The following is a 17,000-nucleotide window of genomic DNA, read 5'->3' as shown; positions in this document are numbered from 1 at the left end:
TTTATCATGTGGATTTTCTTATCATTATCATCCACCTGTGAGTTTTTCTCTGTGTTTAAATTGTAATATTCACTTTGCTTAAGAGCTTGAAAACTGGATCAATTAAGCAGATGTAAAGCACATAGTTTATCAAGATGGAGCTGGAAATATAATGTGAAAGATACATTAAGCTTTCCATTCTTAGCTAGGAGGATAGTTTGGGACAAGATAGTTCCATAATTTTCATAATTATTAGCCTTCTTGAGATGGCATAAGAAGCTAAGAATATGAATTTAAAGGTTGGTTTAACTGCTTACATCCAGGTTCCAAGGTTGTACAGTTCTTATACACGAACGAATAAATTCAATTTTTGTCCATTAAGCAACTTGTTTTAATCAGTAAATACTTTTAAGCATTGCTTCTATGTAGACAAGAATGTGAAATGATTAATCTTATCAAATTAGTGACATAATTGGGACACTCCACTGAGAGGCATGCCTCATATCCTTTAGAGCCGACACCCTGATTTTTCCCCTGGATGCCTGTAAATTAGCAGCAAGGAACTTCTTAGCTTCAGATGGTTAGAGAGAGAGAGAGAGAGAGAGAGAGAGAGTTTCCTGCAACATAACAGTAACAATGAAAATTTATAGGTACCTTGTGACATAGCGAGGCTGTAAGCTAGCATTGACTATCCAATTGAAGAACTCAGGGGGCTTTTCTTGAATGGAATCCTTCGTAACTCCTGGTTTGTATGCCAGACAGATCCTTCCCTCAAGAAAAGACTGAATAGTAATGGCAGGGATAGTCTCAATGGATTTATGATTTCAAATTCAATCCCCATCTTCCAACAGAACAGTAAAATAAAAATTGATTTTGATGAAGTTTGAATAATGACCGTCTCTCATGATCCACAACTCAACGGAGTAAACATCAGGAGTAAAAAGCAAAAACAAATGCGACTTCTCTTCTGTAATATAAAGGCCTACATCTGAAACTCCTAAAAATGCAAGGGCCTGCACCCCTCCAAGCACAAGTTTCTCAAGAATTTCAATGAACTGAGACCCTGATCATAAAGTCCCTGAAATCCACTTCTTAAAGTTGTGAAAAGTGCATTTTTGGATTTACTTTGCAACTATATCCAGTTGGAAGCACACGGACTTTGATTTCAAAATGGTGGGCTGATTCAGAATAGCCAACAGCTCCTACCCTGAAACATTCAAGTCTAAGAAGTTTGGAATGGCGAGATATCTTTGGCATGGTTTGCAAACCTGTGCATTCATTAACATCCAGTTCTTACAAACTGCTGGGGAGCTCAGGTATACATACCAGTTGCTCACAATTCATGTAGCTTATTTGCAGCCATAGTGGTCTAGAACGGAAAAGTAGCTCTTGCAAACTTTTGGTTTTGTCAGCAAACAGATGTTTCAAATTGGTCGGGAGCTGAGGGATAGATGCCAGCTGCTCACAACCATATATATACAAATTTTCTAGTTTAGAAAGGTGAGATAGCTGGGGCATGGTTTGCAATCTTGTGCATACAGCAGCATCTAGATATTTTAAACTGGTAGGGAGCTCAGGGATAGCTACGAGCTGCACGCATCTATGTACAGACAGAGTCTCTAGCTTACAAAGATGAGATAGCTTGGGCATGGTTTGCAAACTTGTGCATTCACCTGCATCCAGTTTTTTCAAACTGATGGGAAGCTCAGGGATAGCTACCAGCTGCTGACAGCCATTAATCAACAGTTGTTCTAGCAGAGAAAGGCCTCTCAAGCTACTGGGCAGGCCATGGAAATTGTTGAAGCTGAGAGACAATATTTTTAATGAGCATAATTTTTCAAAATCATCGGGAATCATCCCCTGCAGGTTACAGTGTGTTGCCTCAAATTTCCCCAAGGAGCAAAGACCTGAGAAAGTAGATGGAAGCCTTGTCAAATTTATGTTGTTGTTCATTTCGAGAGTCCTTAAACTTGTGAGACTTCCAAAGCTTTCCGGGAGCTCTTTCAACTGTCTGCACCCGATTGTGTTCAACTTATCCAACTTAGAAAGAAGTCCAAAATCATGAGGTAATGTGGCTGTAGCAGTTTCAACCATGTTTAGATAAAGCAATGACCTCATCCTTCCCATTGAAGCTGGGAATCTACTCAGTATCTTGCACCGATTCACATTCAACTTCTCAAGGTTAACTAATGTGCCTAGCGAATCTGGAAGTTCTCTTATGTTGCAACGATTTACATCCAACTCCTCAAGGTTCACTAATGAGCCTAGCGAATCTGGCAGCTCTCTTACATTCGTAAATCCCAATCTAAGAATTCTCAAGTTCTTTAAATTTCCAATCGAATCAGGTAGTTGTTGTATGCCACTACTAGTCATATCGAGCTCTGTTAAAGATTTCATGGAAAACAACTGCTCCGGTAGCTTGTCAAGGCCGTGATTATTAGATATAATAAGCTTTTGAAGAGACTGCAACCCTGAAATAGTACTTGGCAGTTCCTTGAGATGGCATCGGTTGACATTCAGATAGATTAAATTTTCTAGAAGGCTTATGGAATTAGGAATCTCAACTAACTCCCAACAATTACTGAGATTCAACTTCTCCAAGTTCTGGTATTGAGAACAGTTGGGAATTCTGTTTAATTTAACGCAATAGCGGAGATCAAGAACCTTCAAGTTTGGGATGAGCTGTCCAAAACAATTGGTAGGAATGGACGATAATAACGTTTCAAATATGCAAGAGAAAGGAAAAAAAAGAAAATGACATGAGAAAATATTAAGAAATATAAGTGACTCACCATATTTTTCCACACCAGCTCAGACAGGCTATTCGACAAGTCAAGTACAGCAAGCTTTTCATAGGGAAAATCATCTGGAAGGTACTGTAGAGGACATTTCTTCCATTTTAGCCACACTAAACCTGATGGAAGAGATCTGAAGCTTCCATTAAGAGATGCAAAACTGATGCTGAGTAGTTTCAAACTGGATATTGGTTTAAATGCTTCAGTTTTCCAGCTCTGCCCTTGATTGTTCACCGAGAGGATTAGGCCCCGAACCTTACCAGATCCCTAATAGAAAGGAAAAGTAAATGCAAGTCAAGTTGCAAGATGCCAAAAAGTAGATGTATCTAACTGTATCAACTTCGATGAAAGAAAAATAGATCCATGTGAATCGTATATACATGATCGTAAGTTTTCTCGAACACGAGAAAAAAAAGGTTGTTTAGTTGTTTTGGAATTTCTCACCTTGTGATTCTTCAACACATCAAAGACCTTGTCTTGATCCCACAGCCTACTACGGCTTCCAGGATCATCTAGGTTTTCTAGTTTAACAATTCGCCTCCCCATATCACGAAGTTGGTCATGCATCCATAACCTATTCTCATCATCTATCTTTATCAGTGACCTTTGCGAGAGTCTTTTTATGGATATTGAAGCAGGCAAGCCACAGCCTTTCCATATAGTAACTGCATAATCTCTGTCCATACCTATGAAGAAGCACGCAATGTCAAGAAATATTTGCTTCTCTTCTTCAATCAAATAGTCAAAACTCACTTTCAGCTTTAGAATGACATCATTTTCAGGAACGTTTCTTAGCATTTCTACTGTTTCTTCCCATTCTTCAATGGTTGTCTTGTCCCATAAGGATGATCCCAACACCTCAAGAGCTAAGGGAAGCCCACCAGCAGTCGATACCACATCCTTTGAGAGCTTAGCATATTCTTGTGTGGGTTGGTCCCTCCCAAATGCCCACCAACTGAAGAGTTGAAGCGATTGTGTATAATCCAATTCCTTGAGCTTGTAGACATGATGCCTGTCCACTCTATTACTCACATTCAAGACATGCTCATCCCTCGTGGTGGTGATGATCCGACTTCCTCGACAATACCAATCATGTTTACCAGCCAATTTTTCGAGCTGCTTCTGGTGATCGACATCATCCAATATAACAAGAACTTTCTTGGACCTAATCCTGTTCTTGAAAACACTGACGCCTCTATCAGCATCGCTTATATTTGGGTCTTCTTCATTAAACAAATCCTTGAGAAGTTGTTTCAGCAAGTTGACAAGTCCATAATGTGTTCGCGATGCTTCTCTAATGTCTGAGAGGAAACAACTACATTGGAAACTTGAACGTATTTTGTTGAAGATTGCTTTGGCAAGTGTGGTCTTACCAATGCCACCCATTCCATGGATCCCAATCATCCGAACACCGCCATCAGCACTAACATCTAAGAGTCTCTCCACATCATCAACTCTAGAATCGAGCCCAATAAGGTGATCCGCAACATGCAATGGTGCCATATAATTCAACTTGTCTGCAACAACCTTAACAATTTCATGGACCAGATTTGCTTCACTCCTATAGAAAATCCCTCTGTGTTAGGCCAAACTAAAAAAAAAGAAGAGAAATTGAAACAACTTTTTTTCCCTTCAGGACAAGTAAGTGAGCAAAAAAATAAGTGATGTAACATAGACTTGATGATGATGATGATATCAAACCCAATAGTCAAATTAGGACGATGGCCATGATTTAAGCACAAAGAAATATGTATTGCTCATGAAGCCCTAAGCAATGTCCTAATTCGTTTGTACTCCAAAGGTGCCAGGTCCATAAGGAACATGCCAAACTCAATATGTTCCTACATTTTAATACTATTTTCTATAATGAATACATCCAAGAGAACTTAGGGGCAACTCCAATAGACGATAAGATAAGGGCAAATAAACTTATGTGGTGTGGCCATGTGCAGTGTCGACCTAAAACAACACCGGTTACGATGGATGATTGGGCTCAAGCAAAAGGCTCTAAAAGGGTAAAGTAAAGGCCCAAAAGGGCATGAATGGAAGTGGTGAGAAGAGATATCCTGACTTATGGTCAGACTCATGGTATGACAGAACATGATTCCTATTACCGACCCCAAATAGTTGGGATAGGGTTCGGAGATGATGGTAATGATGAGTTTATGTAAGATGTTCTAAAACTCAGGCGAATTCACTTGGACTCAACAGGGTGTCGAGTCCATAAGGATTATGCCAAACTGATGCAGCCATGCCCCAGCCAATAGTTTGTGGCTGGGCCAAGAAGGGTCGTAGGACCCAAGGGAGAAAGAAAGGGGTAATGATGTAATAAGGAGAATTATTTGGGTTTATCTTTATTTCTTTAGGGGTAAGTTTAGTCATTTGTTTTAAGTTAGTAATGGGTGGCTATGATTAAATAGGATGGATGAATAGGATTTCGTAGGACTTTTTTTGGGTTATGAGTTATTTAAGTATTTGCTATTGAAGGGTTTGGGTAATTAGATTGTTATTTTTTGCAGAGAAATTTTGGTGAATAAACTTTGGAAGGTGGATTCCTCTTGGTTTTGTGATTTTTCCTTCTTCTTCTACTCTTATTCTCTTAAGGCTTGTTCTTTGGAGATCTCTCTGCGAATTAAGATGATGATTTTGTAAAAAATTAATCCCAATTTGCATCAATTGGTATCAGAGCGGGTTCCGATGGCTTCAAAAGAGGCACCCCTCGATGGATTAAGTTTATTGATTGAAGTAGTTCAAGCCCTAGCAAAGAGAGTAGACAAATTCATGCCCGTAGCTGAGACAGTAGATGAGCTTATGCAAAAGTTCGCTCAGCTTCAGGATGGAACGAATCCGGAGACTGGTGTTGGAACTCAAGGCAACAGAGGTGAAAGAGGTATGCATTTCGTTCCAAACCAACTTCGGTGGCCCCGGTTAATGAGGGATTCAATGACCGAATTCTTCAGTTGTTGGAAAGAGGAAGAGAACCTGGAATAAAACTTGATATTCCAAAGTTCCATGGTCGATTTCATGCAGATGATTTTCTTGATTGGCTAAGTAAAGTACAGAAGGTGTTTGAGTATAAAGATATTGCAAATCGCAAAAAGGTAAAATTAGTAGCCACAAAATTTTTTAGCCATGCTTTGATTTGGTGGGATGATTTACAGCAGGATCATCTCCGACAAGGCAAGGAAAAAATTAATTCGTGGGAAAAGATGAAAACGAAGATGCACCGAAAATTTTTACCAGTAAACTATGCCTGAACCTTGCACCAAAGGTGTCAAAACCTCAAGCAGGGATAAAAGTTGGTGAGTGACAATACTGAGGAATTCTATATTTTAACAACTAGGGCAAATTTACAAGAGTATAAAGATAAAACATTAAGTCGTTACTTGAATGGGTTAAATCAAAGCATTCAGAATAAATTGGCCTTCAAAGTTGTCTGATGCCTATACTTTGGACCTCAAAGCAGAGGAAATAGTCAATCTGGGCCTCGGGAGGAATAGTATAGTGACAAGAGGCTCTACTTCAACACTAGGACAACAAGTTTTGACCTTTAGAAAACCACCTATGGGGCGTGGAAACCAAACCACTCAGTGTTTCCCAACTAGGCCAAACCCTAACATGAGGGGAGGTGGAGTTGGTAGCAGAGTGGGAGCACCTAAAACACCTCGTGATGATACCAATATTGTGTGTTTCAAGTGCCGGCAGCCTGGGCATAAGTCATACAATTGCCCCTCACGTCAACTGCCTGTCAAAATTAACTTAGCAGAAGAAAATTATGAAGTAGAAGTCGATGAAGGACACACCTATGGAGGCCAAGGTGATATTGGGACGAGCTAGCCTTATGAAAGGACTGAGCCTTTCACAGGTGAGATTGAGGAGTTTTATGGAGATGAAAGGGGTGGAGCCTTAGTTGTCCAACGAACCATGTTATCAACCCCAAGACCTTGTGAGGAAGAGAAGTGGTAGCGACACAATATTTTTCGAACAACTTGCACATTAGGAGGTTATACACAATAGTAATCGATGGTGGGAGCAATGAAAACATTAGGTCTAAAGAGATGGTGGAAAAATTTCAATTGAAGGAGTATAAGCGCCCACGCCCATATCACATCCAATGGTTCAAGAAAGGAGGTGAGGTGCCAGTTGTTACTTGATGTTTAATATCTTTTTCCACTGATGCTAATTATAAGATGAAGTGTAGTGCGATGTAGCACCTATGGATGCATGTCACATATTACTTGGTAGACCATGACTTTATAATCATGATATGGTACATAAAACTAGACCAAACACTTATTCTTTTGTCAAGGATGATATTAATATCACACTCCACCCTATGGAGCAACTTCCTACACCCAAATCCACTAAAGAGGAGGGTCCAAAGTAGCTTAATGTGCAAAAATTAAAAAAGGGAAGCAAGGATATGGATGTGATTTATGTGTTGCTTGTAAAATAAAATCTTGTACTTACTATAATTCCTAAGTTTCCTGAGCCTCTACTCGAGAAGTATAAAAATTTGATGCCTGAAGAATTGCTGGATGGTCTTCCTCCAATGAGAAATATTCAACATCACATTGACTTGGTACCTGGTTCTAGCCTACCAAATTTGGCCCATTACTGAATGAGCTCCATGAAACATGAAGAGTTGCACAAACAAGTTGTTGATTTACTTAAGAAGGGATTGATTCTAGAAAGCATGTCACCATGTGTCGTCCCTGCATTACTAATTCTCAAAAAGGATCGGTCATGGAGGATGTGCGTGGACAGTCGAGCGATCAATAGAATTACAATCAATATCGATTTCCTATACCCAAGCTCGATGATATGTTAGATATGCTTCATGGAGCCAAGGTTTTATCAAAGATTGATTTAAGGAGCGAGTACCATCAAATTCAATTTTGTCTTGGGGATGAATAGAAGATCGCATTCAAAACGCAAAATGGACTCTATGAGTGGCTTGGGATGCCATTCGGGCATTCTAATGCACCAAGCACCTTCATGCGCCTAATGACTGAGGTACTTCGTTCTTTTATTGGTAAATTTGTTGTGGTTTATTTTGATGATATATTGATTTTTAGTGCTAACCCACAAGATCACCTTAACTACTTGGAACAAGTTTTTGATATGCTAAAGAAGGAATCATTATTGTGAATTTGAAAAAAAGGCTCATTTATGGTGGACAATGTTGTCTTTCTGAGGTATGTTGTGTCATCTGAGGGAATTAAAGTCGATCAAGAAAAGGTGAAGGCCATAGTTGAGTGGTCGTTACCAAAGTCACTCATTGAGGTGCGTTCTTTTCATGGCCTAGCAACCTTTTATTGCCGCGTTATAAAAAATTTTGGCACTCTAATAGCACCAGTGACCGATTGTAAGAGAGCTGGAAAGTTTTCATGGAGACCCGCTGCTGAAAAGAGCTTCACTCTAATTGAACAAAAGATGATGCAAACACTAGTACTTGCCTTATCAGAATTTTCTAAGGTATTTGAGTTTACCGATGCATCAAATATTCGCGTAGGGGCAGTTCTAAGTCAAGAGGGGCAACCAGTGGCTTTGTTTAGTCAGAAGTTGAATGAAACACGTAAAAAGTATTCAGTCTATGATCTCGAGTTCTATGTAGTGGTGCAAGCCTGACGCTATTGGAGGCACTACTAGATCCATAGGGGGTTTGTTCTATACTCAGATCATGAAGCACTCCGGTATTTGAATTCCTAGAAGAAGTTGAATGCACGACATGCTAAGTGGATGGCCTTCCTTCAAGAATATACCTTCCTATTAAAGCACAAGGCTAAAGCCCAAAATAAGGCAACCGATGCTTTAAGCAGAAGGGTAGTGTTGATTGAAACTTTGTCTATGGAAGTGTTGAGGTTTGAAGTGATAAAAGACCAATATAAAGTTGACCCAATTTTCAGCAAGGTCCTTGAAAGCTGTATTGATGGGCGAGACCCTATGGGTAAGTATCTCATGCATGAAGGTTGTTTATTTAAAGGTATGCGGTTATGTATACCTGATTGCTCCCTACGGGAGAAAATAATCATGGAGCCATATGGTGGAGGCTTAGGTGGGCACTTTAGGAAGAACAAAACTATGGCTATGGTTGAAGAAAAGTATTTTTGGCCACGCATGCGAAGGGATGTTGATCGATTTGTAACCCGATGTCGAACTTGTCAAGTACCTAAAGGTCACACACAAAATACAGGTCTTTATACTCTCTTCCTGTTCCAGATGCCCCATGGGTTGATATCTCTGTTAACTTTGTACTTGAACTCCCACGTACCACACGACGAATGAACTCGATTTTTGTTGTTGTTGATCGATTTTCCAAAATGGAACATTTTATTCTTTGTAGGAGAACTATGGATGCTACACATATTGTCGATTTTTTTTTCAAAGATATTGTGAGGCTACATGGTATTCCTAAGTCTATTATATCTAATCGGGATACAAAATTCTTAAATCATTTTCGGTGCACTTTATGGAAGGGCCTCGAAACCAAACTTCAATTTTCTAGCGCTTATCATCCTCAAACATATGGGCGTACTGAAGTAGTGAATAGGAGCCTTGGTAACCTCTTGAGGAGTATTGTTGGTAATAATATATCTCAGTGGGACCTCCCTTTGCCCCAGGCTGAGTTTGCTTACAACAATTCAGTAAATCGGTCTACAAGAAAATCACCATTTGAGATTGTTAATGGGCGGACTTCTAATCATGTGCTGGACCTAGTACGTTTATCCATGCTAGGTAAGATAAGTGACAATGCCAATGCTTTTGCTGAGCATATCTGAGATTTGCAGGCTCAAATTAAGAAGAAAATTGAGGAAAGCAATGCAAAGTATCGAAAAGCCTCAAATGAGCATAGAAGAGAGAAAATTTTCAAGGAAGGTGACTTAGCAATGGTGTATTTGCGAAAGGAGAGGTTTCCATTGGGAACATATAATAAACTCAAGTCCAAGAAGGTGGACTCTTGCCGCATTTTAAAGAAATATGAAAACAATGCATATGAGGTGGAATTACCAAAGGCATTGGATGTCTCCCCCTATATTTAATGTTGCTGACTTATTTGAGTTTCATGGAGACTCTCTAGAAATTGAAGAAGTAGTTGATATGATAAAACAATTACTGAGAAAGAAAGAGGAGAACACCGAGCACGTTTTGAAGACTGAAAAGTTTCAAACTCGAAAGGGTTCCTATCACTAATATCTAGTCAAATGGAAGGGCATGCTATACTCTTATAGCACATAGATTTTTGAGCAAGAGTTCAAAAGGGTGGGCCAAACTTATACCGCAACTGTATTGAAGCCAACTCAGCGGAGTCGAGTTCTTTGTGGGCGAATGATGTAGCCATTCCCCAGCCAATAGTTCATGGTATTATTTTAATTGTTATTTTTATATTTCTTTCGAGGCAAGTTTAGCCATTTATTTTAAGTTAATAATGGATGGCTATGATTAAATAGGATAAATGGCTAGAATTTTTTAGCAGCTCTTTAGGGTTATGAGTTATTTAAGTATTTGATATTGAAAGAGTTTAGGAGGTAGATTGTTATTTTTTGCATAGAACTTTTGATGAATAAACTTTTTTTGGAAGTAGATTCCTCTTGTTTTTTTTGGGATTTTTTATTCTTTTTATACTCTTATTCTCTTTATAGAGATCTCTTTGCGAAGTAAGGTGCTAATTTTGTGAACCACAAACTCGACCCTGTTCCTATATTTGAATATTTTTTTACATTTCTGAGTTTGTGAACCACAAACTCGACCCTGTTCCTATATTTGAATATTTTTTTACATGGTGAAGGGAAGGAGAGAGAATATTCTCCTTTTTAGTTTTCTCCAAAAGAATAAATTTATGGATTTGAGTATACCTGTAATTCTTCATATCCCGACCAGAACGATCTGCAACATGTTTCAGAGCATTTTTCCACCTTTGCACTCTCTCCTCATCCAACCCATTCTGTTTCTTCTGATCCTCGAGAGCTCCCTCGAAAGACCCCGTCTGAAACCGGGCATCGGAAGGCTCGACACCGTAAAACACAGGAACGACCGAACTCCTCACTGCCCGTAAGCTCACCCTGAAAGATAGCTCCTCCAGGCAGGAGACAGAGGAGGCATAGTTGTAGGAAAGGATGGTTATAAAGACCTCACACTCTTCAATGGCTCTCTGAATTTCACCGGCTAAATTGCTTATTGCTTGGTTTTGTTCGGTGGGGGAGAAGAAGGTGGAGAACCCAGATTCATTGAGAACTCTATTAAGATGGGCTGTGAAGCTCTTTCCTGTGTCTTCGTAACAGAAGTTAAGAAAGACTGGCATGGTTTTGCTTTTGGGTTTTTCTCTCTCTAGCAGGTGAGGCAAGTGGTAGTGAGATTTCACAGTTATTTCTAGTTTATGGGCACCAGTTCAGCGTTTTCTCTCTCTAGCCCTCGAGTTTCAGGGCTTTCTCTCTCTACAACTGATGTTATTGCAGGGGGTTTCCAGCCCGCGTGAATTCATTGACGACTCCCCCATCGTTTACTACCTTACTTTTCTTCGGAGGTGTCTGGCAACGAGTCTTAAAGGTTAGAGCGTGTGAAGTATGCTCCCGCTGGAGCATATTATACATTGACTGCCTCCCTTCTCTAAATCAGGTTAACCTCTCAACTCTATTTCCTCCCCTTCTGTTTTTTTTTATAGGTACATTTGTGTTGATCTCTCTCTTATAAGGAAAAAGTTTACATAAGGATGCAACCTTATATAATGTAGAACTACAGATGCATTTCAAAAATTTATTGGAAAATATAGTTTTAATGTTGAAAAACCCTTTTGATTGATCATCTAGATGTATGACCATGAAAAATAAAAAGATTTTAAGTCTCAGACATAATACATTTTACAATATATTATCTACACTGTCCATTTTCAAGATTTTCATATGTTTATAGTTCTACTTGATTTTAAAAAAATTTAAAATTTAAAATTTTATAATTAGATATAAAAATAGATTTTGAAACAATCCTAAAAACATTTTACATCAAAATTATATGCCATAATAAAATTTAAAAGTGCACGTTATCTCTACCGCTACGGATGCATTCCCTCTTATAATTCTCCATTCACAGTTTGGCCAAAATTGAGTGAAACTCAAGTAGCCAACCTCTTGACTCCCATGGAAGTTTGGAATTAAATGGCAGCACATGTGATATGTATGATGCAAGAAACTCTCATTATTTGGGGGGATCAGGACAAGGTCTGCCCAGTAGATTTGGCATATAGGTTGAAAATGTTTGCCCCTCCTCTCTCTCTCTCTCAGTTTTAAGAGAGAATTTGAAGCTAAGAAGTTGGTGGTTGAACATTTACAGGCAATTGGGGGAAAAATCAACCCTGGCAGTTCTAGAGAATGTGGGGCATGCCCCTCAGATGGAGAATCCCAATGATGTCACTGATTTGATAAAACTATTCATTGAATATTTTTCATCTAGATAGAAGCAATGCTAGAGTTATTCATTGATCAGAAGAAATTAATTGTTGAGTTAAAACCACCCCTTTAAGTTTAGGAATACTGAAAATTTGATTATATTATTAGCTTTTATGCTACCTTAATTGGGCCAAGATAGATGAAATTATGTAATTATCTAGTTGCTAAATTACCTCCCCAAGTCAAAGAAGGGAAACTGTTAAAATATCTTTTACCTTGCAGCAAAGCGTCATTTTGATGAGGGATTGCATACAATGAAATTATTTATCTTTAGTCCAAGGAAGTTACACTTATTTATAACAATCCAATGTGAAATTTGATAGTTTGGGTGTGCTACAAAATTCGAAAAAACTTCTTTTGAATTTTGAGCTTGGTTGTGACCACCTTGTATCAAAAGTAAATAATCACATTGTGTATTTTTTCTTTTCATAAATTATGGACATCTTTCTTTATTTCTCTTTTTCATATAAGTGAAAAGATTTCATGCTCTTGTGGGAGCATGCTGACTATTTACTCCGTCAGGTAAATCTCAAATATATGCGTATTCTCTGTACCCTAATTTTAGGGATATCTTTCCTTCAACCTAAAGATCACTTCAAAAGGGAAAAAAAAAAAGAACAAGAATAAGAAAGAATAAAATCTAAATGAACTCTATGTGAGTATAAAAAAAATAATGTCTTAAAATTAAATGTAGACCGTCCAATGTTTATACAATGAATATAAGTGTTAAAGAACTCAAAATCCTTTATTTCTTTTTTTTCTAAATAATCATCCTAAGAATGGGATCAAGGCTTAAGTGGTCAGGGTGGCAGATACCATAATATAATATCTTGAGTTGCATTCCTACTCCGGGTAAAAAACTCTTTTCCCATTGAACTACCTAAACAAAAAACAATCATCCCGTGATTCTTAAGTAGTTCTCAAGATTTAGATCTAAAACTCCCAAGTGTCAGTTTCACTCAAAGGATTAAGTGAACAATATGTCCCTGTGGGTCCATAATACACTAGCTCTTGATAAAAGGGTGAAGTTTGTATAAGGTATCGACCACCTTATACTATTGCATGCCTCAAAACTATGCCCAAAATGCAGTTTTGGAGCTGCAAAGCCTTATATCTATTGTGGCTCCCAATTATGAAATTTAAAGTTTAAAAAATGGAGACAATCAAGAAGATTTATAAACACTTGGAAATGGATGGTCCATATAATGTATCAGAAGATGAAATATTTTTAGGACTATAGATCCCTTTTTTTCTTTAATGTCTACGAATATTGAGGTTAAGATGATCAATTTGAAGGCTTTCTAGCATCGGAATAACCTTCACTAGTGGGTTTTTTAGGTGCACTTTACCAGTACAGTATCAGGTTGATACCTGATATAAACTTTTTCCATAATAGAATATGTGCTCTTGTACCTCTTCTTTATTGGTATTTAGTTTTCAGTCTATCAAACAAAGTTAATAGTAAAATTTATTATAAAAAAAAAAAAAAAATCACAAAGTTTTGATAAGAAAAGGAAATTCACATAATCAAATGGTTAATTCATTGGGGTATTAGGAAATATTATTGCTTATTTCTCTATTCGCTTTTAAGTGGAAATTTCCTTTCGAATCACTTGGCTGAGGGAGTACTTAGGTAAGAAATGTCCGTCTTTGGTCTCCCCATTTTAAGAACATTATTTAAAAATGCCTTTCAATGGGTTTTATAAAATCTCAGCAACAAATGCTCATCACCTTTTTTTAAAAAAAGAAAAGAAAAAAAGCTCAACATCCTTCTACTGCTTTCACTTATCATAGGCAGATTGTTGACCAAAAAAAAAAATTAGAAGTTTTCATCCATTGTTCCTTGTAAAATCTTCCATGGTGGGAACTTGGAAGTTCTACAAGAAACCTATTTGTGGGAAAAAAATTTGTTCCTCACCTCAATCTCCATTCTTTTATATCTATCAAGAAGGGTTTCTTCTTGATAATAACTTTGATAAGTTACAAGAGATTGAATCCTCTTTTAATGGCCTCACATTATAGAATATGGAGTAGTGCTGATGTACTCTCATGTTGATCTCACCAGTGTAGAAGAAAAGGCTTACTGAAGGATGTTATAAGCAATGGTTGCCTTCTGATTATGGTTTTTGTTCCTTGTGGCTCAAATTCCAACATAAATTGCACTTGAAGTTACTTTAAGAGTGGAAAATTCTACAAGATAGCACAATAACAAACCTTTGTTGGTGGTGCCACCTACGTATAAAATATATGTAACTATTGTTCCTAGTCGTCCGATCTAAATAGATGGTTGGGATAGTTTTAGTGAAACTGTCATGCTAAATAAATTGATTTTAACTTTTTTATAAACCATTTTAACATAAAATTTTGGTATCTACCCTCTCATTACAGCGGCACGACTAACAAAAATTAATTAAAAGATATTTTTGATCAAAGTAGCAAGAATCTCCCTACAAGTTTTATGGGTAGTTTGGTTATCTATTTTTATCAAACAAACAATTTTTATAAGATGCGTCCTTGTAAGAATAATCCATAAAACAAAAACAAAATTTGAATACAATATCCACTTTGAGGTATCCGATCAAGATCATTCGCATTGAAGCTAACTTGTGACATTATGACTGAAGCTATATGATAGAGCTAAAAATAACATTCACATGTATTTTATATGTGGGTGCCCCTATTGCTTGGGCCTTGTCAGGTGGCTCAAGACCATCCAATTGAAGATCAAAGGACCCATGTTCCTAGACGCGTATAATTAAGACAAATATCTTCTTTTGAGATTAAGAATCATATTGCCTAAATCATTCTCGATATATGACACTTGGAATAATTTTGGGAATATATATTATGCTCCCTAGGGTACATACAATTGCTATCATCCTAGGGGAATGTGCTATGGACTACATAGAAGAAACTATATCATAGAGCGTGTATTACATTGCTCAAGTGGAAAAATAAAGAAGGGAAAATATAGGATAAGATCATTTGTTTTTTGTTTTTGATACACGGAGGTCGCAATCACTATCAGTTGTTGAATGTCAAATTTGATAGTTGAAAGTCTGCCATTGACTTGACTCAAAATCTAGAAGAAAAAATTTCGATATTCATCACATCCATTAGATAAGGTTGACAATAACCTCCTTGTACCATAAGTAAATTGTCTGATAGCGTACAACCCCATAAGAATGCACCTTTTGCAAGGGGAAATAGAATAATGCACCTTTGAAGTGGAGAAATATTCAATGGGTAATTTGATAGATATATCACCAAAATTTACATGACAATAATACTGGATTTGGGGCTAAGCTTTGTATATGATGAAAAATGAAATAATCCACTAGTTCAACATAGTTTCTTATGGTTTGTGACTTTTTATTCTATTTCTGTTTTTCGCTTGTCATTGAAATTGCTACCTGGAGGTCATCAAAACAACTCATCCTAGGGTTTCAATGGAGCAAGAACCATGCTAAGGGTTATAGGGTTCTTAATCCAATCAAAGCTACGACCTCTAGGCATTTTATACCCTACAGAAGTAGAGATAATGATGTTGAGAAAAAAAAGGGGGGTGTAAAATTTTGTCTTCCCCATTCTAAAATTTTAACCTAGATGCAAAACTACCCAATTTGAATATTATTATATAATAAGAATATCATTATCAACCTTTGCATTGTCAAAAAATAAAAAAATAAAAAAGGGTCTAAAATTTTGTCTCCCCCATTCTAAAATTTTTACGTAGATGCAAAACTACCAATTTGAATATAATATAATAATATTATACAATTAGAAAAAAATTTATACAAGGTTGCAACTAGAAAAATGGCATGCCACAAATATCCATCAAAATAGGTTCTTTCAATGCTTAAAAAAAAACTCTATTATTGATCATCAGATCTCAAGATGTACAGATGTTTAAAAAATATATATTAATACATCTTGTAATGCATTATCTCAAGATTTCATCTGTTTGTAGATCTACTCGATATGTACAATTTTATGAGTTTTAATTACATAATTAGATATGAAATGGATATTCAGGTCATCATTGAAACTTCTAACACCAAAATTACATCTTTCCATGAGCTTTGGAAGTGCACCTTAAGGTTGACAATATATAATATATTAAGTTATTCTTAAAAATTTTGAAGGCCAAAATTCACGATCCATCAAATGAGCATATTGCAATTACCAAAGAGGACATACTTATTATCATCATTTCTCATGTAATTTTATTGTTTTAGAAAATATGATCTCCTGGGAGAAATCTACATGTGTGTAAAATTTGGGATCCAACAACAGCGCCATAAGCTTCTAAGATCGAGAAATGATATAACAATTTGCTTTTCTACCCTCAAGTAAAAGGAATGAGTGGTGCAGGAATATAGTATACATCTACTCCCTTAGTTAAAAGACTTACGTAGGAGGATATTTTTCAATGTAAAATTTTGGGAACCAGCTAAAAATTACTAGATAATTTTTTTCAAAAAGAAAATTTTAAATTTTGATTTTTTGAACATTTAGGTCTCACCTTATTGGTCTCTATTAAATGTTGCGACATTTAGAGAGCAATTAAGAATTTCTTTTTCTTGAGATTAATCTATGTATTGAACAGATTATACCCCCAAAACTCAGGATCCTAAGGTTAAACCCATATGGGGTTTTTCCAGAGGGAGTAATGGGAACAATATGCTACCACGTATTTCCAAGGAAAACAAAAGGGCAAAAGAAAATAAGTTAAGAGGTTATGGTATTTTATATGGAAAAGTATACAATGACATCATTTATT

The 17,000-nt window shown here is 36.9% G+C and overlaps 1 protein-coding gene and 1 long non-coding RNA gene across 5 annotated transcripts; one reads left to right on the top strand and one right to left on the bottom strand.

Annotated features, from left to right (window-relative positions):
• Positions 1 to 246: 246 nt before the first annotated feature.
• LOC18439447 (TMV resistance protein N) lies at positions 247 to 11,385 on the bottom strand. Of its 2 annotated transcripts, none has more exons than XM_020670478.2 (5): positions 10,631 to 11,385; positions 3,219 to 4,335; positions 2,772 to 3,041; positions 634 to 2,661; positions 247 to 521 (listed from the first exon to the last, which is right to left on the bottom strand). In XM_020670478.2, exons 1-4 carry the CDS (start codon positions 11,074 to 11,076, stop codon positions 1,273 to 1,275), a joined length of 3,222 nt encoding a protein of 1,073 aa, XP_020526137.2. In that variant the 5' UTR covers positions 11,077 to 11,385; the 3' UTR covers positions 247 to 521; positions 634 to 1,272. The 2 variants fall into 2 exon arrangements, with proteins under 2 accessions (XP_020526137.2, XP_020526138.2); XM_020670479.2 differs by having other exon boundaries at positions 634 to 761.
• On the top strand, positions 10,635 to 12,512 carry LOC148782182 (uncharacterized). Of its 3 annotated transcripts, none has more exons than XR_016053747.1 (3): positions 10,635 to 11,109; positions 11,231 to 11,390; positions 12,102 to 12,424. It is a non-coding gene; the product is annotated as an uncharacterized LOC148782182 (long non-coding RNA). The 3 variants fall into 3 exon arrangements; XR_016053748.1 differs by having other exon boundaries at positions 11,862 to 12,424; XR_016053746.1 differs by having other exon boundaries at positions 10,643 to 11,109; positions 11,242 to 11,390; positions 12,102 to 12,512.
• The last annotated feature ends 4,488 nt before the right edge of the window (positions 12,513 to 17,000 follow it).

Source organism: Amborella trichopoda, chromosome 4, assembly GCF_054954075.1.
Source record: "Amborella trichopoda isolate Santa Cruz 75 chromosome 4, AtrichopodaSantaCruz75HAP2 v2.0, whole genome shotgun sequence".
Classification (NCBI taxonomy): domain Eukaryota; kingdom Viridiplantae; phylum Streptophyta; class Magnoliopsida; order Amborellales; family Amborellaceae; genus Amborella; species Amborella trichopoda.
The sequence above is the reverse complement of the archived record's forward strand: the minus strand, read 5'-3'. Positions and strand labels throughout refer to the sequence as shown.

Excerpts from the sequence above, each read along its gene's own strand:
- LOC18439447 (XM_020670478.2), bottom strand. The coding sequence starts at position 11,076 with ATGCCAGTCTTTCTTAACTTCTGTTACGAAGACACAGGAAAGAGCTTC. Across the intron at positions 4,336-10,630 it reads CGGGATATGAAGAATTACAG|GAGTGAAGCAAATCTGGTCC; the intron begins GTATACTCAAAT and ends GATTTTCTATAG. Across the intron at positions 2,662-2,771 it reads AGCTGGTGTGGAAAAATATG|CTCATCCCAAACTTGAAGGT; the intron begins GTGAGTCACTTA and ends TGTTTTGGACAG.